Source organism: Salvelinus alpinus, chromosome 11, assembly GCF_045679555.1.
Source record: "Salvelinus alpinus chromosome 11, SLU_Salpinus.1, whole genome shotgun sequence".
In the NCBI taxonomy this organism is placed as follows: Eukaryota; Metazoa; Chordata; class Actinopteri; order Salmoniformes; family Salmonidae; genus Salvelinus; species Salvelinus alpinus.
The window spans coordinates 20,002,688-20,024,914 of record NC_092096.1 but is presented as its reverse complement, the minus strand read 5'-3'; the positions used below and the strand labels follow the sequence as shown (position 1 = coordinate 20,024,914).

The window sequence follows — 22,227 nt, the reverse complement described above, 5'->3', positions numbered from 1 at the left end:
AAGTTGTATTTTACTGGGTGACTTTCACTTTTACTTTAGTCATTTTCTATTGGGGTATCTTTACTTACACTCAAGTATGACAATTGGGTGAAGTATGACAATTGGGTGCTTTTCTTTTTCCTGCTTTCCCTCAGTAGTAGCAACATAAAACCAACTACCGGTAAACAGCAACAACAACAAACAATATGATCAATGGGAAATCATACCAGTTCCAAAGTCGGAGACAGAGTTCGATAACGGACAAACTGTCTACAAACTCGCACGCCCACTAGATACAAATCACTCTGATGTATGTAGCATAACTGGGAAGCTAGACCCAGACGCACGCTGCATGTAATTCAAACGTTCAATTAGTATTTTCATGGAAGAGCAGAGATAACACAAATCTCATATTACAAATACACACTTATTAGTACATCTGCAAATGACGGCACATTCAATGAACTCCAGACAGAGATGACCGATACTACAACTTCGCACAACTACTTAACTTTTTAATTTCAACAGGAAAATCAGTCTCCTTAGAGACCGTCAAAAATTGCCAATGCCGACTATATTTCAAGTCGTCACGGCGGGGTATTGGGTAAAGTTTTCAACTAGCAATAATCGCGCCTCGGATAGACCTCATAGGCTACGATACTGCCACTGCGCAAAGCTGATTCAAGTCTTGAAAAAGGCAAGGTAGCCATCACAGAAGATACAATTCACGCAAACGGTTCATAATAACGTCGTGGTACAGTGTGGTGCTAATTTGTGTGCAATAGTATTATATTATGTTTAAAATGTGTTCAAAACGTTTCGATAACCCGAGGTGTGCATAGTTTGTATTTTTAAAATAAAAATGTAGCTACGTTACACCGCAATGCATGATGGGATGAGAAACATACCATTGTCATGGGTTCGTGCTTTTCAGATCCTTAGGACGTCCCTGCCCCATTGAAGTTGACATTTAAACGGTTTACGGTAAGCGTATGGGCTTAATGTTAGGGTTAGACGTTTAAGGTAGGGACGTCCAAACGATTGCGGATAGAACTGACCAATTGTTATGTAAATGTCGGATTGCATTGATCTGATCTGCCGGCACGGATCCTAACAAGATGTGGAAATGTTTAGAACAGTCGTAGAGAATTGTACAATGGCAATATCAGAGATCAGTACGATGGCAATATTCAAACTTTTTAATATTTGCAGTCAGAGATTGGTGCTATTATTCCATAGGAATATTTTACATTTCTACACAGCCTTACTACACATACCAATATCTGGACCGGGGAGCTGTATGGACCAGGGAGATGTTTCACTTTGCACCACCAGATGGAGGCATTTGCCTTGAATGTTCATTAGGTAGTAGGCCCACTGTAGTAAAATCTGCCAGTTCAACCGTCCATCCATGTCTGATGTCGGGAGATGACGTGGTACCTGGCCACTAGGGGCAACAGTGAGCACTGTTACGTTCACGTAGGTTTCGGATTTGCTAGGGCGTTGTGGACGGGGATGGCAGATGAGCTTCAGCATCTTTCTCTGATTCCAAAGGCTGCAAATAGTTTTGGGATATTTTTGTTTTAAGCCTATTCCAAACCTTAGCCATTCGGAGTTCATGCCTAGCCTTACGAATTTGGAGTTAATGCCTTAACTTAACCTTAAACACTTTGAAATGTGACGTTTGGAACAACTTAGAAATGTGACGTTGTAGAAACATGGACGTCTAATTCTGACAGTGAGACTGTGAGCTGGTTGAGAGAAATAACTACAGTCTAATACAGTTGGCATTCGGTGGTAAAGACACAAGGACACTGTTGTATATGAAGATTATTCATTAAGAACCATGTAAAGTGTAGTACTAATAGCTACCAAGGGTTTTCTCTGCCTACTATTTTGTTGAGATAACTTGGGAATAGTCTTCAGGGTCCCATCTTTACTAGTTAGCTAGCTAGGCTACCTTAAACCTCAAATTGGCAAACAAACCTAGCTAGCTAGCTATTTAGCAGCATAGGTAAGAAAACATGTTAGTTAATAAGGATAAATGCATTAAAGCTGCAATATGTAACTTTTGGGTGACCCAACCAAATTCACATAGAAATGTGAGTTATAGATATATCATTGAAAGCAAGTCTAAGAAGCGGTAGATCTGTTCTATGTGTGCTATTTCTATGCTACCCGTGCCTACGTTTCATTTGGTGTCTTTCACTTTGTTTTGTACAGCAGCTTCAAACAGCTGAAAATACAATATTTAGGGTTATGGAAAATATATTTCACAGCGGTTTAGATGGTAAAATGATTTTCTACACTATACTTGCTTGTTTTGTCACATAAACTGAAATTAGGCAAAGTATTAGAATTTTGGCAACCAGGAAATGGCAGAGCCATTTCTATACTGAACAAAAATATGAATGCAACATGTAAAGTGTTGGCCCCATGTTTCATGTGGTGAAATAAAGGATCCAATACATTTTCCATATGCACAAAAAGCATATTTCTCAAAAATGTTGTGCACAAATTTGTTTACAAGTTAGTGAGCATTTCTCCTTTGCCAAGATCATCCACCTGACCGGTGTTGCATCTCAAGAAGTTGATTAAACAGCATGGTCTTTACACAGGCATACCTTGTGCTGGGGACAATAAAAGGCCACTCTAAAATGTGCAGTTTTGTCACACAACACAAGCATGCAATTCAATTGGCATGCCGACTGCAGGAATGTCCACCAGATCTGTTGCCATAGAACTTAATGTAATTTCTCTACCATAAGCCGCCTCCAACGTCATTTTAGAGAATTTGGCAGTACATCCAACCGACCTCACAAACCCAGACTAGGCCTGGGCGATATGGCCAAAATCTCATATCCCGATATAGGTCATTTCATATCCCGATAACGATACATATCATGATATAGCACATTTTCTGTAAATTCAAGGAATAAATAGTTTATATAAAATGACCACATGTAAAGGCTTATTTCTTATTACATTTTGGTACTTACTCATATTTGATTATTTCTCCTTTTATTTAGAACCTTTGTGCAAATGTTCAATTAAACATGTAACAAAATATAAAATATTAATGTATAAAATCTAAAAAGGTAAATAGAAAACACTTCAACTGTAGTTGCAAGTAGGGCTGGGCGATATGACGATATATATCGTGTGACGATAGAAAAACGTCTATCGTTTCATATTATGCTGTTTATTTCGTTGCTTCGCAAATCACACTCTTTACGCCAATATTTCGTCAATTGGACAACGCTTTGCGAAATTTGCAACACAAACAAACATGGAGGAGAATGAACGTGACACGGAGCTCGTACCTAAAAGAGGGGCTACTTCTGTCACATGGACGTGGTTTGGGTATGAAGTCTGACACGGACCAGAAAACCGTCCTCTGCTAAATATGCCGCAGGCCGGTCCCGACAACAGACCGGTCCCGACAACAGGCCGGTCCCGACAACAGACCGGTCCCGACAACAGGCCGGTCCCGACAACAGACCGGTCCCGACAACAGGCCGGTCCCGACAACAGACCGGTCCCGACAACAGGCCGGTCCCGACAACAGGCCGGTCCCGACAACAGGCCGGTCCCAACAACAGGCTCAAACACCACTAACCTCTCTTACCACCTACACAAGAATCATGTGAAACAGTACGGAGAGAGTCTACGGATAAGACCCCAAAAAGTACAGTCGGGTGCTCAAAACAAACCCCTGACTCAGACGTTGCAAGAGGCTTTTGTCCGCGGCACACCATATGGCAAAGAATCACGAAGATGGAAGGAGATAACAACTGCCGTTACAACTTACATCTGCAAAGATATGACCCCAATTTACACGGTCGAGAAACTGCATTTTATTGATGGTAATTTAAATGCACAGAGATACCGTGATGAGGTCCTGAGGCACATTGTCGTACTATTTATCCGCCGCCATCACCTCATGTTTCATTATGATAATGCACGGCCCCATGTCGCATGGATCTGTACACAATTCCTGGAAGCTGAAAATGTCCCAGTTCTTCCATGGCCTGCATACTCACCAGACATGTCACACATTGAGCATGTTTGGGATGCTCTGGGTCGATGTGTACGACAGCGCACACATCGATTACAGTTCCAGCCAATATCAAGCAACTTCACACAGCGGGACAACATCCCACAGGCCACAATCAACAGCCTGATCAACTCTATGCAAAGGAGATGTGTTGCGCTGCATGAGCAAATAGTGGTCACACCAGATACTGACTGATCCACATCCCTACTTTTTTTGGTAAGGTATCTGTGACCAACAGATGCATATCTGTATTCCCAGTCATATGAAATCCATAGATTCGGCCCGAATGAATTTATTTTAATTGACTGATTTCCTTAGATGAACTGTAACTCAGTAAAATCTTTGATATTGTTGCATTTATATTTTTGTTCAGTGTACAGTGCATCTTAATTCCGATGAACACATTACACATTATTCTTGCAGCCCTCAGGTGTAGACTATATTTCCTTAGGGCTTGCCTGGAAACCAGAAAGTAGCGTTTGAATCCGGAAAGTTTCCTCTGCATCTCACATTTCTGCCCGACCCAGAATTCAATGTCGGGTTTCCAGGACAGGCCAAATATTTTCTCTAGGCTTCGGCCTACTTCATTTTGGCGCGCACTCTGCTAGTCGCTGTCTGGCTAGCTAACACTAGCTAGCTGATGTTACGAAACTGAATAAAGCATTTTTGAATATTTTTTATTTTTGCGCAATACGCACCTGGAATCGGCTGGGGCTTCTCAATTCACGTTTTCAATTATGATATATTGCAGGTTTTATATTTATACGCTAACGCATCACTCCAAACTCTGCAAAGTCAAATATTGTTGTAGAATGTCCCCCGTAGACAGTAAAGAAAACGAGATATCCCAATCCCTAATTATTTCTGCTCACCCATCTTTGTCTCCACCCACAACAAGCAGAGTACTGTACATCAGTTTCTAAACCTGTCTGCAACAAGTCAGAACTTTGTCGCACGTGCTCGACCGATTGTGTTTCCACTAGTTACCACAGTCAAAATTGGCTATATCGTAAAAATTCCTTAAAGCAAAAATGAGCTTAATTTAATGAACATAATTTAAGGCAAGGCATAAGGTAAGTTAAGTTAAGTTATAAGATCAGCATTTAAGAAGCGAAATTGTAGAAAGGCGGGGTTTATGACTTTATGGCTGTGGTAGCAACGACCGCTCGATTGATAATGCGATGACACAACCAAAAGAACAGCTACACGTATCTTTTTTATTTTTATAACCTGTGATCCAGATTATTCTTTGATTAACTTGATTGTCAATTTTTTAAAATATATTTCATCAAGAGACCAATTGCTTGTGAACAGAATAAATGTATACAGATTTCCCACACTTTGATTTCTAAATGCTATTGAATCATCACAGTGAAAATACACATTTGTCCAATAATTTAGATGCAATTTGAGGGGAAAATGTTCCAATCGAACCCAAAACAATCAGTTTTATAGGGGATCTATTTACTGTGACAGTTTCCAGAAACAGTACAATGTTCATACAGTACCGACGCAAATGCTTTATTAAAGGTTTTGATAAGAATGAGGAACACGGTTGGTGTGTAATACATGTTGCAGCTGATATCAAAACATAATTTTCTTCTACCATTAGGCAAGAGTTGGTCATTATCATCTGTAATAATATGTTCTTTGGTCACGGTAACATTAAAGAGCAAATTAAATAATCACATGGATTTAGTGATGCATACAGAATTCAGTACAAAGCAATATAAAGAGTTATTACATGTGTAAAGGCATTTACATCATAAAGTACAACTTGTGGATGCCTATTACAGCTTAGAACCAGACAAAGGCAAAGGCACTTGGAAAGAACCAGACTGAAATTGAGACACTAATCAGTAACTAAAACAGGTTAAATCCATCCTCACAACAATAATTATAACAGGGCATTGTGTGTGTCAGGTATAGCATTGACTACTGTATATGTGGCAGAATGTGGGGAACAGGACAAGAGTCAGCTCTAACTGAGCCAAAGGATAAACATGGGAGGTCCCACCCAGGAAGAGCAGGACAGCCAATGGGAGCCAGGCCTCGTGTCATGTGACGGCCATGTTCTGGCCCACCGCCTCAGGGGTGAGGAACTGCACTTTGGGCACGGTGAGGGCCGAGTTGTTCCTCCGCATGGTGCCGGAGCTCCCGCCGCCATTCCTCATGGAGTTGTTCCGTCTCATTGAGTTCCTCTTCCTCAGTGAGTTCTGGTGGCTCAGCTCGCTCTTCTGCAGCGTCTGGATGAGTATGGAGGGCTTCTCGTCCAGCTCGCGGGCCGAACACCTCGGCGTTGCCACCTTGACCGTGTTCCCGAACTTGGAGTAGTCCACCGAGTACACCCCGTCCTCCTCGGTCACGATGGGCACGAAGCGGTGACCCCACTGGATCTCCTCGGTGACGTAGGAGGTCCGGGCCTGGGTGGTGATGCCCGTGGTCTCCACCACGCCCTCCAAGATCACAATCACCTCCAGGTCGCTGCACTGCAGTTCCATGGCCGACAGGTCGTACAGCGGACTATCCTTATTGATGGTATGGCAGATAATGAGTGGCGCCAAGAGGAAGATGGAGTTACTCGCCGCGGCGCTCTCAGTCTGCACGTCGATCTGGTGGATAGGGATGACCTCGCCTTCGGGGGTGGTGGTCTTGCGTACCACCTGGAGGCGGACGGCAGCGCCAATGATCATGGACTTGCGGAGGTCGCCCACACGGGTCATGAAGCAGAGGCGATTGTTGCGCACGGCGATGACGGCGTTGCGGCTGAAAATAAGATATGACAAGAAAAGATAACTTTATTGTTCATTTTCTTTACCGATCACATTTTCTTTATAGATTTATCAGCCAGAGTGTACCCCCTGGATCAGATTTGAGGGCTTGCTCAAGGGCACAACAGCAAGAGATGGCATGTGTAGAAAACCCTCAAACTTTGACCATTCAAAATCCGCTCTCTGAATCTGGGCCATAGAGACACAAACTTTACAACTATTTTTCAGTATCTAGGATAATGATATGGATATACTAGGGCTGCATGATATGGATATACTAGGGCTGCATGATATGGATATACCAGGTCAATTTGATATGGATATACTAGGGCTGCATGATATGGATATACCATGTCTGTTTGATATGGATATACTAGGGCTGCATGATATGGATATACTAGGGCTGCATGATATGGATATACTAGGGCTGCATGATATGGATATACTAGGGCTGCATGATATGGATATACTAGGTCTGTTTGATATGGATATACTAGGGCTGCATGATATGGATATACTAGGTCTGCATGATATACTAGGGCTGTTTGATATGGATATACTAGGGCTGTTTGATATGGATATACTAGGGCTGTATGATATGGATATACTAGGGCTGTATGATATGGATATACTAGGGCTGTATGATATGGATATACTAGGGCTGCATGATATGGATATACTAGGGCTGCATGATATGAATATACCATGTCTGTTTGATATGGATATACTAGGGCTGTATGATATGAATATACTAGGGCTGTTTGATATGGATATACTAGGGCTGTATGATATGGATATACTAGGGCTGCATGATATGGATATACTAGGGCTGCATGATATGAATATACCATGTCTGTTTGATATGGATATACTAGGGCTGTATGATATGAATATACTAGGGCTGTTTGATATGGATATACTAGGGCTGTATGATATGGATATACTAGGGCTGTATGATATGGATATACTAGGGCTGTATGATATGGATATACTAGGGCTGCATGATATGGATATACTAGGGCTGTTTGATATGGATATACTAGGGCTGCATGATATGGATATACTAGGGCTGTATGATATGGATATACTAGGGCTGTATGATATGGATATACTAGGGCTGCATGATATGGATATACTAGGGCTGTTTGATATGGATATACTAGGGCTGCATGATATGGATATACTAGGGCTGCATGATATGGATATACTAGGGCTGCATGATATGGATATACTAGGGCTGCATGATATGGATATACTAGGGCTGCATGATATGGATATACTAGGGCTGCATGATATGAATATACTAGGTCTGTTTGATATGGATATACTAGGGCTGCATGATATGGATATACTAGGTCTGCATGATATACTAGGGCTGTTTGATATGGATATACTAGGGCTGTTTGATATGGATATACTAGGGCTGTATGATATGGATATACTAGGGGTGTATGATATGGATATACTAGGGCTGTATGATATGGATATACTAGGGCTGCATGATATGGATATACTAGGGCTGCATGATATGAATATACCATGTCTGTTTGATATGGATATACTAGGGCTGTATGATATGAATATACTAGGGCTGTTTGATATGGATATACTAGGGCTGTATGATATGGATATACTAGGGCTGTATGATATGGATATACTAGGGCTGCATGATATGGATATACTAGGGCTGTTTGATATGGATATACTAGGGCTGCATGATATGGATATACTAGGGCTGTATGATATGGATATACTAGGGCTGCATGATATGGATATACTAGGGCTGTTTGATATGGATATACTAGGGCTGCATGATATGGATATACTAGGGCTGCATGATATGGATATACTAGGGCTGCATGATATGGATATACTAGGGCTGCATGATATGGATATACTAGGGCTGCATGATATGGATATACTAGGGCTGCATGATATGGATATACTAGGTCTGTTTGATATGGATATACTAGGGCTGCATGATATGGATATACTAGGTCTGCATGATATACTAGGGCTGTTTGATATGGATATACTAGGGCTGTTTGATATGGATATACTAGGGCTGTATGATATGGATATACTAGGGCTGTATGATATGGATATACTAGGGCTGTATGATATGGATATACTAGGGCTGCATGATATGGATATACTAGGGCTGCATGATATGAATATACCATGTCTGTTTGATATGGATATACTAGGGCTGTATGATATGAATATACTAGGGCTGTTTGATATGGATATACTAGGGCTGTATGATATGGATATACTAGGGCTGCATGATATGGATATACTAGGGCTGCATGATATGAATATACCATGTCTGTTTGATATGGATATACTAGGGCTGTATGATATGAATATACTAGGGCTGTATGATATGGATATACTAGGGCTGTATGATATGGATATACTAGGGCTGTATGATATGGATATACTAGGGCTGCATGATATGGATATACTAGGGCTGTTTGATATGGATATACTAGGGCTGCATGATATGGATATACTAGGGCTGTATGATATGGATATACTAGGGCTGTATGATATGGATATACTAGGGCTGCATGATATGGATATACTAGGGCTGTTTGATATGGATATACTAGGGCTGCATGATATGGATATACTAGGGCTGCATGATATGGATATACTAGGGCTGTATGATATGGATATACTAGGGCTGCATGATATGGATATACTAGGGCTGCATGATATGGATATACTAGGGCTGTATGATATGGATATACTAGGGCTGCATGATATGGATATACTAGGGCTGTTTGATATGGATATACTAGGGCTGCATGATATGGATATACTAGGGCTGTATGATATGGATATACTAGGGCTGTGTGATATGGATATACTAGGGCTGTATGATATGGATATACTAGGGCTGTATGATATGGATATACTAGGGCTGCATGATATGAGCAAATAAACTAACAACCTAATCTAGCATGCAACCTTATAGAGAATCGAACAGCGTGGAGGAGGAACTGCGCTGTGTGATTGACAAGGGGTGGGGCTAAGTGTGTGTGGGAAACAGCCACAAGAGGAGAGGGAGAGACTACAAACAAAGTCAACTATAAAAACGGACTTTACACACGGTTTAGTGGCATCTCATATATTGCATGAAATACGGATCTCTTGCGATATGGATATTGCGATTTCGATGTGAATTCAATTAATTGTGCAGCCCTACCGTGCACCAGATTTTTCTAGTTGGGACTTCGGATTCGAAGCGGCAACCCTTCGGATGCTGGCCCACCTCTCTTTATCCTCTACCTCTCCAGGGTGAAGCTTTCCCTAGGTACAGATCTAGAATCAGCTTCTGCTCCCCCAATCTTAACCATTAGTGGGGTAAATGCTAAACTGACCCAAGATCAGCGTCTAGGGGCACCTTCACCTACACTGTTGCTGGCCCACCTCTCCAACCTAATCTAACCTGTAGGCTACCGTCCTACCTGAAGATGAGTGTCTCGGCGCGGCGGTGCGACTGGGCTGTCTTCATGAAGATGCACCCCAGCATAATGGCGTTGATGATGAGGCCAGCGATGTTCTGGAAGATGAGGACGGCGATGGCCGTGGGGCACTGCTCTGTGATCATACGGTGGCCAAAGCCGATGGTCACCTGGACCTCGATGGAGAACAGGAAGGCTGAGGTGAATGACCTGCAGAGCAGAGAGAGAGGGTCAAAGGTCAGGGGTCAGAGGAAATTAGAGTTAAAGAGGAGGGAGACGTTGGACGTAAATATTGGTCAAGGGTCAGATGTTTGTTGTAGACATCTTATCCTACATTTGTAATAGAGGTGTAGAGACCTGATCCTACATCTGTAATAGCGATGTAGAAACCTGATCCTACATCTGTAATAGCGATGTAGAAACCTGATCCTACATCTGTAATAGCGATGTAGAGACCTGATCTTACATCTGTAATAGCGATGTAGAGACCTCCTGATCCTACATCTGTGGTGAGGGTAGAGACCTGATCCTACATCTGTAATAGCGGTGTAGAGACCTGATCCTACATCTGTAATAGCGATGTACAGACCTGATCCTACATCTGTAATAGCAGTTTAGAGACCTGATCTTACATCTGTGGTGAGGGTAAAGAGGTCACAGGGGTCAGAGGATCAGGAAGCTACTGGACAGGCAGTGTGGTTTCCTATGGCTTCCTGTCCTCATCTGTGTCCCCTACAACCACTGATCTCAGAGGACTAAATAATGAGAGCAATATGTTGGAGACTTTAAAGGGGCAATCAGCAGTTGAAACAATAACAAAGCGTGCTACACTCCCCTGTTTGGGTAAAAGCTGAGGGAGGGGCCTGAGAAATGGAACCACTCTCAAATTCATACACAGTGCTATGGATGCAATGACTGACCATCCATGAAATCAAAATGGTAGTTTTAACCGTGTCTCAGTGACCTTGTGGTTAGAGTGTCCACCTTGAGATTGGAAGGTTGGGAGCTCGATACCAAATACTGTAAAAATGGGACCTGATGCGTCTCTGCTTAGCACTCAGCATTAGGGAGATTGGGGGTAAGGCCTTGTGATAGACTAGCGTCCTGTACTTGTACATCAAGCTGCCTCACGCTTCCTGCTCACACACGCCAATGCTCGTGCAAGCCTACTTACTTTACTTCCACGTTTTGAGGCTTTATAGTGTTTGTTTACATTGACTTTGTTTACAAACATAGGAATAAAACAAGCTTATATTTTGCGTTCAGCTGGGGTATGACAGTTGAACTATAAATTATACTTATATTCTTCAAGAATCAATTGGTACATATTATTAATTTATGAATGTATCAACCTCAGATTGTCCCTTTAAAGGGATACTTCAGGATTTTGGCAATGAAGCCCTTTATCTACTTCTCCAGTCAGATGAACTCCTGGATACAATCTGTATGTCTTGCATGCAGTTTGATGGAAGTTGCTAACTATCATTAACACAATTGCTAACTAGCGTTTGCGCAATGCCTGGAAGTCTATGGTAACTGCTATCATGCTAGTAGATACCGTAGACTTCCAGTCATTGCTGGTAACTACTAGTATGCTAATAGATACCATAGACTTCCAGTCATTGCCTTAATGCTAGTTAGCATTTGCTCGTGAAACTACAGCACCTCCAACTTCTTTCATACTGGATGCAGAGACATAAAAATGGTTCCCATGAGTTCATCTGACTCTGGGGAAGAAGATAAAGGGCTTCATTGCCAAAATCCCAAAGTATCTCTTTAAGTTCCTTATAATTTGAAGGAAAATCATTTTTTTAATGGCAAGGAGATCTATCATATAACTGTAACAGTGTTATCACAGAAAATAGCAAAGTTATTCTAAAACTGAGTATATGTAATAATTACACTAAAAGTCCCCAATAAATCCATATAATTTATTCCCACCCTTAAAATACACAAGTTTACACACAAAATACAGAAATATATACAAGTTAAATCTCCAAATATCTATAGAGCCTATACTATACTACTCACTTGACGTTGGTGACGCACTGCTCAATGCCAGACGTGCGGTTGGGTACAAGGTCTCCATGGGCAAAGGCCACGAGCCACCAGCACATGGCGAAGAGGAGCCAACTGCACAGAAAAGTCATGGTGAAGATGACCAGGGTGAAGCGCCATTTCAGGTCCACCAGAGTGGTGAAGACGTCTTGCAAGAACCTTCCCTGTTCTCGGATGTTCTTGTGCGCCAAGTTGCAGGATCCGCTCTTGGCGATGAAGCGGGCTTTGTTCACCCGGTCCCTGAACACTGGTTTGCGGTGGATCCTCGAAGCAAGCCCCGGTAGGGAGAACTCCTCCGGGATGATGCTTTTTCTCGCCAACATCCTTACTGCATTTGCAATAGAGGAAAAAACTCGGATGGTTTTAGTAAACCGAAGTGTTTTTTTAGTCGTGCGTAATTCTCCTGTCAGCTTGCGTAAACATGATTAAAAGTTGGATAAATTCGTATTATTTTGCAACGTTTTTCATCGATTTGATTTCAATTAACTTCTACCACATAATGGTTGGTAGCTGTTCGAGGAGCTCCAGCGCCACTTCCAAAAAGTTTTACTGACGGGTGAGAGTTTCCAGGCAGTCACAGACCTAGGGCGCATCCCAAATACTCTTGACGTAGCTGCTCCACTCTATGGGCGGGATGCAGTGCACTGCTGGCTTTGTTCAACAAAGAGGAAACCCCAGTAATTACTTCTAAATTGTGTTTTATTGATTTAAAAGCAAAACAATATATGTGTACCCGTTAGAAATTATGTTTAGTTAATTAATCAATACCGGTATTTGAGGTAATGGTTAAACCATCCCATTACTGGGTCCAAATTAAAATAACATTGATGTTTTATTTTTAAACAAGGCAAGTGTGATAGAAAAATGACTTGTTTTCCAACAGTAAGCTAATTATTGCTGTGTTATTACATTATTATAGGGATGAATTATTAGGATAGGTCTGCTTCCCATTGATGACCAAGAGATGGCGCCATTTAGTAAGCGAGGAGGTGTGTTGTGTGTGAGAATGAGAGCGTGTGTGTGTGTGTGTGTGTGTGTGTGTGTGCGTGTGTGTGTGTGTGTGTGTGAGCGTTTTAAACTCAAAAAGCACTTTTAACTCAAAGCACATTTTTATTATCAGTTCAAGTGTAAAAAAAGGTAGGCACACAGTGTAATGATCAACTATGTCTATATTTAAAACATCTGTTAATTATACACAATGAACATATGAGACAGACACAAGCCCACAATAAAATGGAAAAAGACAACCTGTAGTCTCGGAATTATATTGATTATTATTGAAAATATTTGAACATATATTGCTGTGCACATTCCCAAGATTGAAAATATAAATAGTAAAAGCAGAGAAGATGATATAATCTCTGTGATATGGATCAAGGATATCTGCAGTCTTAATTACTATAGATCTATAAGTAGAGTGTACTAAACATTAAGAACACCTGCTCTTTCCATGACATAGACTGACCAGGTGAATCCAGGTGAAAGCTATAATTGCTTATTTATGTCACTTGTTAAATCCACGTCAATCAGTGTAAGATGAAGGGGAGGAGACAGGTTAAATAAGGATTTTTAAGCCTTGAGACAATTGAGACATGGATTGTGTGTGTGTTCCATTCAGAGGGTGAATGGGCAAGACAGAATATTTAAGTGCTTTTGAATGGGGTATGGTAGTAGGTGCCAGGCGCACCGGTTTGAGTTTGTCAAGAACTGCAACGCTGCTGTGTTTTTATATCTAGAACCTAAAACGTTTTTTCCTGCTGTCCCCATAGAACAGGATTCCCCAACTGGCGGCCTGCAGGCGGAATTTGGCCCGCGGGTGGTTTTATTTGTCCCCCCAAGCTTTCTGAGCAACCCCCCTCCTAAAAAATAAACAGGAAATCAGCTCCAAGTGATTTTAATTTAAGAAATCTATTCCCATCTATTCCCAATTTAAGAAATCTATCCCCATCTATTCCCCTCTATTACACATACTGTAACAGAGACACATGTGATCGTATACAAATGTAAGCAAGGTTGAAAATTATTATGTTTTAGTTAAACATTATATCTGTTTGGGCTTCTAGCGGTCAATTTGCAGTCAACAAATTATTTGTAATTATGTTCCGGCCCCCCGACCATCCGCTCAAGACAAAATCAGCCACTGAAGAACCCTTTCAAGAACCATTTTTGGTTCCAGGTAGAACCTATTTGGTTCCAGGTAGAACACTTTTGGGTTCCATGTAGAACCCTTTCTACAGAGGCTTCTACATGGAATCCAAAAGGGTTCTCCTATGGGAACAGCCAAAGAACCCTTCTGGGACCGTTTTTTAGAAGTGTAGGATTAACAGACAGTCATAGCCTTACACCACAGCCTTGCCTTCAAATTCATCAGGGGGGCAATAGCCTACCACTCATCTCCAATGTTATTCTCCTAGACTATACAGTTGAAGGCAGAAGTTTACATGCACTTAGGTTGGAGTCATTAAAACTCGATTTTCAACCACTCCACAAATTTCTTGTTAACAAACTATAGTTTTGGCAATCTACTTCATGCATGACAAAATTTATTTTTCCAACAATTGTTTACAGACAGATTATTTCACTTATAATTCACTGTATCACATTTCCAGTGGGTCAGAAGTTTACATACACTAAGTTGACTGTGCCATTAAACAGCTTGGAAAATTCAAAAAATTATGTCATGGCTTTAGAAGATTCTGAAAGGCTAATTGACATAATTTGAGTCAATTGGAGGTGTACCTGTGGATGTATTTCAAGGCCTACCTTCAAACTCAGTGCCTCTTTGCTTGACATCATGGAAAAATCTAAAGAAATCAGCCAAGACCTCAGAAAACAAATTGTAGACCTCCACAAGTCTGGTTCATCCTTGGGAGCAATTTCCAAATGCCTGAAGGTACCTCGTTCATCTGTACAAACAATAGTACGCAAGTATAAACACCATGGGACCACGCTGCCGTCATACCGCTCAGGAAGGAGACGCATTCGGTCTCCTAGAGATGAACGTAATTTGGTGCGAAAAGTGCAAATCAATCCCAGAACAACAGCAAAGGACCTTGTGAAGATGCTGGAGGAAACAGGTACTAAAGTATCTATATCCACAGTAAAACGAGTCCTATATCGACATAACCTGAAAGGCCGCTCATTAAGGAAGAAGCCACTGCTCCAAAACCGCCATAAAAAAGCCAGACAACGGTTTGCATCTGCACATGGGGACAAAGATTGTACTTTTTGGAGAAATGTCCTCTGATCTGATGAAACAAAAATAGAACTGTTTGGCCATAATGACCATCGTTATGTTTGGAGGAAAAAGGGGGAGGCTTGCAAGCCGAAGAACACCATCCCAAATGTGAAGCATGGGGGTGGCAGCATCATGTTGTGGGGGTGCTTTGCTGCAGGAGGGACTGGTGCACTTCACAAAATAGATGGCATCATGAGGTAGGAAAATTATGTGGATATATTGAAGCAACATCTCAAGACATCAGTCAGGAAGTTAAAGCTTGATCGCAAATGGGTCTTCCAAATGGACAATGACCCCAAGCATACTTTCAAAGTTGTGGCAAAATGGTTTAAGGACAACAAAGTCAAGGTATTGGAGTGGCCATCACAAAGCCCTGACCTCAATCCCATAGAAAATTTGTGGGCCTACCTGAAAAAGCGTGTGCAAGCAAGGAGGCCTACAAACCTGACTCAGTTACACCAGCTCTGTCAGGAGGAATGGGCCAAAATTCACCCAACTTATTGTGGGAAGCGTGTGGAAGGCTACCTGAAACGTTTGACCCAAGTTAAACAATTTAAAGGCAATGCTACCAAATACTAATTGAGTGTATGTAAACTTCCGACCCACTAGGAATGTGATGAAAGAAATAAAAGCTGAAATTATTATTATTCTGACATTTTACATTCTTAAAATAAAGTGGTGATCCTAACTGACCTAAAACAAGGCATTTTTACTAGGATTAAATGTCAGGAATTGTGAAAAACTGAGTTTAAATGTATTTGGCTAAAGTGTATGTAAACTTCCGACTTCAACTGTATATCAGTGCTCTATATCTATAGTCATTCTGCTCTCATGATGTCATTGTTCTAGAAAGGGGTGAGTGTTGTGTCTCCACACTTTCTGACAGACTGACTCCAAAGTGCTGCTTGCCCATAAAAAGACAACTCTGGTGAAGGATAGCAGCCACACTATAGGGGCCATGTTGTTGACCTTTGGCCTTTACATGGACCCCCTGCCACAGCAGAAGCTACATTAAATATACTTAGCTGCTACTCACTTATAATGTATACAATGGAGAGTATGGAGGTTGAGGGGAGACACCTAGCCTGGAATCCAAGCTAAACGAAACAATGGTATTGTCTTGTTCAACCAGGCTAGAAGATGCCTACCCATTCATAGATTATAGAGAGGGCGTCTTGAGTTGAAAACATGAGTGGGAAAACATCCCACATGTGTGTAAGGAAAGTAGGGCAGGAATTTGGGGTCAGGAGTTTGGGATTGAATAAGAATGAAGAATGAATTAAAAACAAATTTCTTGAGATGAGAAACCGCTTTACACTGACAAACAAAACAACACAGCAGTATGGTGGTAAAAACAGATGCTGACATTCTTCAAAGTGTACCTTACAATAATCAGTTTGGCATTCAGGCTATAATACAATACAAAGAAGTCAATATAAAATTCTCATTGTTCGATATGCAAAATAACTATAAATATTCAGGTACTACAGTGGGACAGTGGCACAGCTCCCCAGAAACCAGGTTTAATACTGAAAATATAAACCACTTTCCTTACCAATTACACCAGCCAGCACCATGTATGGTAGAAAGAAACGCTGGCCTGGCTTATGGTAGGTAGAAGAAAGCGGAATCTTCCCTTATCATTTAGGGCTGGATCTTAACTTAACACCAACATGCGTAACTCCAAGTTTTCACATACATCTTGACATGAATGTATGGTTTACAGTACACCAGTTGTGTATAAGTTGAAGTTAGGCCTGCACATCTCACATTAAGATTCAGTCCTTTAGAGAACACCCATTGGGTGAAAGTTGTCCTTTTGCAAAGAGGAGTCAGTGACCACTAAATGTCCACAGTCCCATGGTTCAGTCAGCATCTCATCAGACAGACAAAGGGTCACCGGGCTAAAAATGCTCCAGCGATATACCCTACAGTGTTCGTACCAATGTAGTAATACTACAGTATACCTGCTTATTGCTTACCTATGAATAATGGTGTAAAATATATACATATACATACATCTAGTAATAAGTGTAACAAAAGATATCATTTAAACATAAAACATTTAAGTAAAGCTTTGTAAAATTGTAATAATATTTAACGACCGATTGTGATCCTTACACGACCAAGTTAATAGGTCACTCATTCAATCAATCCCTCAATAACTAATACATTACCAATAATCAACACAAGAAGGCCATCAGTGGTGCTTTGGGAAGCAGTGTTTCCCCTACCATTACCAAGTGGAGGTGGTCAACCGGCCTGGCTCCATTTCTACTGTCTAAAACCTACAGTATGAGCTTCAGTAAATAATGGTAATAATATCCCGAACTCTGCGCATTGTGGGAAACACTGAGGCGGCTGATTAATTGATAGATAGACTGATGGTGTGCCGGCTGACAGTGTGTGAGCCTACATGTCAGCCCTGACGAAGGAAGCGAACATGCCGTCCTCATTCTCCAGAAGGGTCTCTGGTTTGTCGATCTCCAAGATGTTTCCTCGCTTCATCACGATCACCAGGTCAGCTTCCAGGATGGTGTGGACACGATGCTGCATGAAGAACACACACAGACACACGCACAAACAGACGCACGCACACACAGACGCATGCACACACACGCGCGCACACACACACACACACACACACACACACATTACATTACATTACATTCGATTGAGTGTTTAATTACACCAAAAAAAAGGAAGGGATGCAATGCAGCTTTGATTTGTAATGTAGCCAGACATACAGAGATAAACTGTGCTGAGAAAAAATAACAGATACCTGAATGTATTTTAATATTGTCTTATCTCACAACCCCAAGAGTCATCCTCCAAGAGCCAACTGCTAAGATTAGATGTAGTACCCCTCTTTAACCCCAGACAGATTAGATGTAATATCCCTCCTTAACCCCCAGACAGATTAGATGTAGTATCCCTCCTTAACCCCCAGACAGATGAGATGTAGTATCCCTCCTTAACCCCCAGACAGATTAGATGTAGTATCCCTCCTTAACCCCTAGACAGATTAGATGTAGTATCCCTCCTTAACCCCCAGACAGATTAGATGTAGTATCCCTCCTTAACCCCCAGACAGATTAGATGTAGTATCCCTCTCTTTAACCCCCAGACAGATTACATGTAGTATCCCTCTCTTTAACCCCAGACAGATTAGATGTAGTATCCCTCCTTAACCCCAGACAGATTAGATGTAGTATCCCTCCTTAACCCCCAGACAGATTAGATGTAGTATCCCTCTCTTTAACCCCCAGACAGATTAGATGTAGTATCCTTCTCTTTAACCCCCAGACAGATTAGATGTAGTACCCCTCTCTTTAACCCCCAGACAGATTAGATGTAGTATCCCTCTCTTTAACCCCCAGACAGATTAGATGTAGTATCCCTCTTTAACCCCCAGACAGATTAGATGTAGTATCCCTCTCTTTAACCCCCTGACAGATTAGATGTAGTATCTCTTTACCCCCAGACAGATTAGATGTAGTAACCCTCTGTAACCCCCAGACAGATTAGATGTAGTAACCCTCTTTAACCCCCAGACAGATTAGATGTAGTAACCCTCTTTAACCCCCAGACAGATTACATGTAGTATCTCTCTTTACCCCCAGACAGATTAGATGTAGTATCTCTTTAACCCCCAGACAGATTAGATGTAGTTTCTCTCTTTAACCCCAGACAGATTACATGTAGTATCTCTCTTTACCCCCCTGACAGTGGTCTCAGACAGCATGCAGTACCAACCCGGGAGGCTGTAGAGGCCTGAGAGGCAGGGTGGGACAGGGCCTACTTGTGAGTCCTCACTAAGACACTGAAGAGGCTGTCCTGCTGTGCTAGCAGGTTGACTGCAGAGTCACACTCCACTAGCTGCCCTGCGGAGAACACCAGCACCTGTTCAGCCTCCAAGATGGAGGACACCAGGTGCTGGGCGGCAGAACGGAGAGAAGGAACAAAGGATAGATGGGAAGACAGAAGGAGAGGAGCAAGGACAGACAGACAGACAGGGAAAACAAGGAAAAGAAGACAGGTGAAGGAAGGACAGCAGACAAGCTGTTTGAGTCTCGAGAGGCTAACGTGTCGATTCAGAGTTGAGATCTGCAGCACTTTTAACTTGAATTTTCATCAATCTCCCACTGACATCAATCAATTATTTACAGGAATGTTCCAGTTGCGCCTTATCTCAACTCTGAATCGGTCCGTAAATGCATTTGGAGGCGTGAGAAGCATTTGGAGATATGAGAAGCAGAGGTACAGTATGATGAAACAGGAGACGTTGGAAAGATAGGATGAAGGAGAGGAGGAAATCTAAAAGCTAGGAGAAATCAGCTAGTCCTAGTCTCTATGCTTTCTCCAATGACTGATCCATAGAGAGAGAGAGAGCAGACCAAGAGGAGTCTCCACATCTATACAGAGAATAACTTCCAGATCTGACCTTTCAACCTAATGACCTACAGGCTGTAACAGACTTACTGCAATAGTGACGACTGTTCGGTCGGCGAAGGCTGTCATCACCACCTTCTGTAAGACATTCTCCTACAGGGGTGAGAAATGACATGTAGGTCAGCTCTTTTGGTCGTGGACCAAATGGCACCCTATTCCTTGCATAGTGCACTACTTTTGACAAGAGCCCTATGGCTCTTAGTGCACTTTATAGGGAATAGTGTGTCATCTGGAGCACAGTCTTAGATACAGCCATATACACTCCACAGCAATGTCACCACACTGAGTGCTGTCCCCTCTTCGCTGTCTGCATCAGTGTGATGGTAGTTTGATAGAGTGTACCTGTTAGGGTCAAAGGTTAATGCTACGGCTGTGACCGTAAGGACCTCAGATTGATGTTGGCCTGCTTGTACCTATAAAAAAACTAATAAAGAGAGTCGCACACTCTATATTTAAACTGCCAGTAATTGATATATAAACTGCCAGGGATTGGAGCTATGAACTATGCATGCCTCCGGACTGAAACCCGAGAGGCTGGAGGAGAGTGACGGTCCTCACTGTTGCGCAACAATCGCAACAAAACTTAACGGCCCCTAAAGATAGAATCCTTAATTGAAACAATAACGTGTTCTCCCAGCCTCAGGATGGAATCACCCTCAAATACATAGACAGAGCTGTGGACGCAAGGACTGACCATCCATGATATCAACATTATAGTTGTAAACATGTTTTGAGGCTACACAGTGTTTGTTTACATTTACATCGTTTACAAACATTGGAGTAAAACAAGGTTATATTTTGGGTTCTGATGCTGTACGACAGTTAATCTAAGCTCATGAGGCATTTATCAGTTATGTTCTTTAAGAATCAATGGGTACATATCATTCATTTATATGTCCAAAAATGGATATAGCAACTAAGGATTCAAGCTTTAATGGAAATCAGTGGTTCATTTCCAAACAGGTGGCCTAATGAAGAGTATGTGGCTGGTTGAAATACATGGACGTGTGTTCTGCTATTGATCAAACCTCTATGTACAGAGCTCAATAATGAATGGCATATGTAACCCTGGCAACTCAAATAATAAACCCGTAATAGGAGGACAAATATAAAGATGTCTGGTTTGTGTTTTCATAATGTTTCTGACATTATACTTGTGCTTTATGTTTGTACCCATATGAGGTGAAAGTAATGTCATAGATCTGTCTGTAAAAAATGAAAAGAGCAGAAAATGAAGCATATGATCATAATGTCACTGAAGAGCTGGTGATGGAGGGTACATGGCTGTTAGGGTGTGTGAGCTCACCGTTGCCATGTCGATGGATGCGGTGGCTTCGTCCATAATGAGGATGGAGCTCTTCCTGACGAAGGCTCTGGCCAGACAGAACAACTGCCTCTGACCTACACTGAAGTTCTCCCCTCCCTCTGTCACCACCGCGTCTGGAACACACACACACACACACACACACACACACACACACAGTTGTTATTAGGGCAATCGTCTTTCTGAAATCTCACATTTCAGAAGCATATTCTCCGATTAGTTTTTCCCTCCAATATGCTTTCCAAAAGATTGTGTGGATGGAAGTGGCCAGATTGTGTGGTTGGAAGTGGCCAGATTGTGTGGTTGGAAGTGGCCAGATTGTGTGGTTGGAAGTGGCCAGATTGTGTGGTTGGAAGTGGCCAGATTGTGTGGTTGGAAGTGGCCAGATTGTGTGGTTGGAAGTGGTCAGATTGTGTGGTTGGAAGTGGCCAGATTGTGTGGTTGCAGGTGGCCAGATTGTGTGGTTGCAGGTGGCCAGATTGTGTGGTTGGAGGTGGCCAGATTGTGTGGTTGGAGGTGGCCAGATTATGTGGTTGGAGGTTGCCAGATTATGTGGTTGGAGGTTGCCAGATTGTGGTGGCCAGATTGTGTGGTTTGAGGTTGCCAGATTGTGTGGTTGGAGGTTGCCAGATTGTGAGGTTGCAGGAGGCCAAATTGTGTTGTTGCAGGTTGCCAGATTGTGTGGTTGGAGGTGGCCAGATTGTGTGGTTGGAGGTGGCCAGATTATGTGGTTGGAGGTTGCCAGATTATGTGGTTGGAGGTTGCCAGATTGTGGTGGCCAGATTGTGTGGTTTGAGGTTGCCAGATTGTGTGGTTGGAGGTTGCCAGATTGTGAGGTTGCAGGAGGCCAAATTGTGTTGTTGCAGGTTGCCAGA

General features: G+C 42.1%; 2 protein-coding genes and 1 non-coding gene across 10 annotated transcripts in view; all 3 read right to left on the bottom strand.

Annotated features, from left to right (window-relative positions):
- Nucleotides 1-516: 516 nt before the first annotated feature.
- On the bottom strand, nucleotides 517-657 carry LOC139534961 (U4 spliceosomal RNA). Its single transcript, XR_011667048.1, has one exon. It is a non-coding gene; the product is annotated as a U4 spliceosomal RNA (small nuclear RNA).
- A 4,879-nt stretch (nucleotides 658-5,536) lies between these two features.
- LOC139533704 (ATP-sensitive inward rectifier potassium channel 8-like) lies at nucleotides 5,537-12,941 on the bottom strand. The gene is made up of 3 exons (XM_071332008.1): nucleotides 12,312-12,941; nucleotides 10,284-10,490; nucleotides 5,537-6,802 (listed from the first exon to the last, which is right to left on the bottom strand). Exons 1-3 carry the CDS (start codon nucleotides 12,659-12,661, stop codon nucleotides 6,094-6,096), a joined length of 1,266 nt encoding a protein of 421 aa, XP_071188109.1. The 5' UTR covers nucleotides 12,662-12,941; the 3' UTR covers nucleotides 5,537-6,093.
- A 487-nt stretch (nucleotides 12,942-13,428) lies between these two features.
- The window catches only part of abcc9 (ATP-binding cassette, sub-family C (CFTR/MRP), member 9), a 61,411-nt gene continuing 52,612 nt past the window's right edge, over nucleotides 13,429-22,227 (bottom strand). For 5 of the 8 annotated variants that reach the window (XM_071331999.1, XM_071332004.1, XM_071332003.1 and 2 more), the window contains 3 exons: nucleotides 21,335-21,468; nucleotides 20,059-20,121; nucleotides 13,429-18,126 (listed from right to left, as the gene is read on the bottom strand). In XM_071331999.1, coding sequence (XP_071188100.1) covers nucleotides 17,989-18,126; nucleotides 20,059-20,121; nucleotides 21,335-21,468 — 335 coding nt within the window. In that variant the 3' untranslated portion in view covers nucleotides 13,429-17,988. Of the gene's footprint in view, nucleotides 18,127-19,332; nucleotides 19,513-20,058; nucleotides 20,122-21,334; nucleotides 21,469-22,227 lie in introns of all 8 variants that reach the window. The other 3 variants (XM_071332002.1, XM_071332006.1, XM_071332007.1) reach the window with 1 other exon arrangement.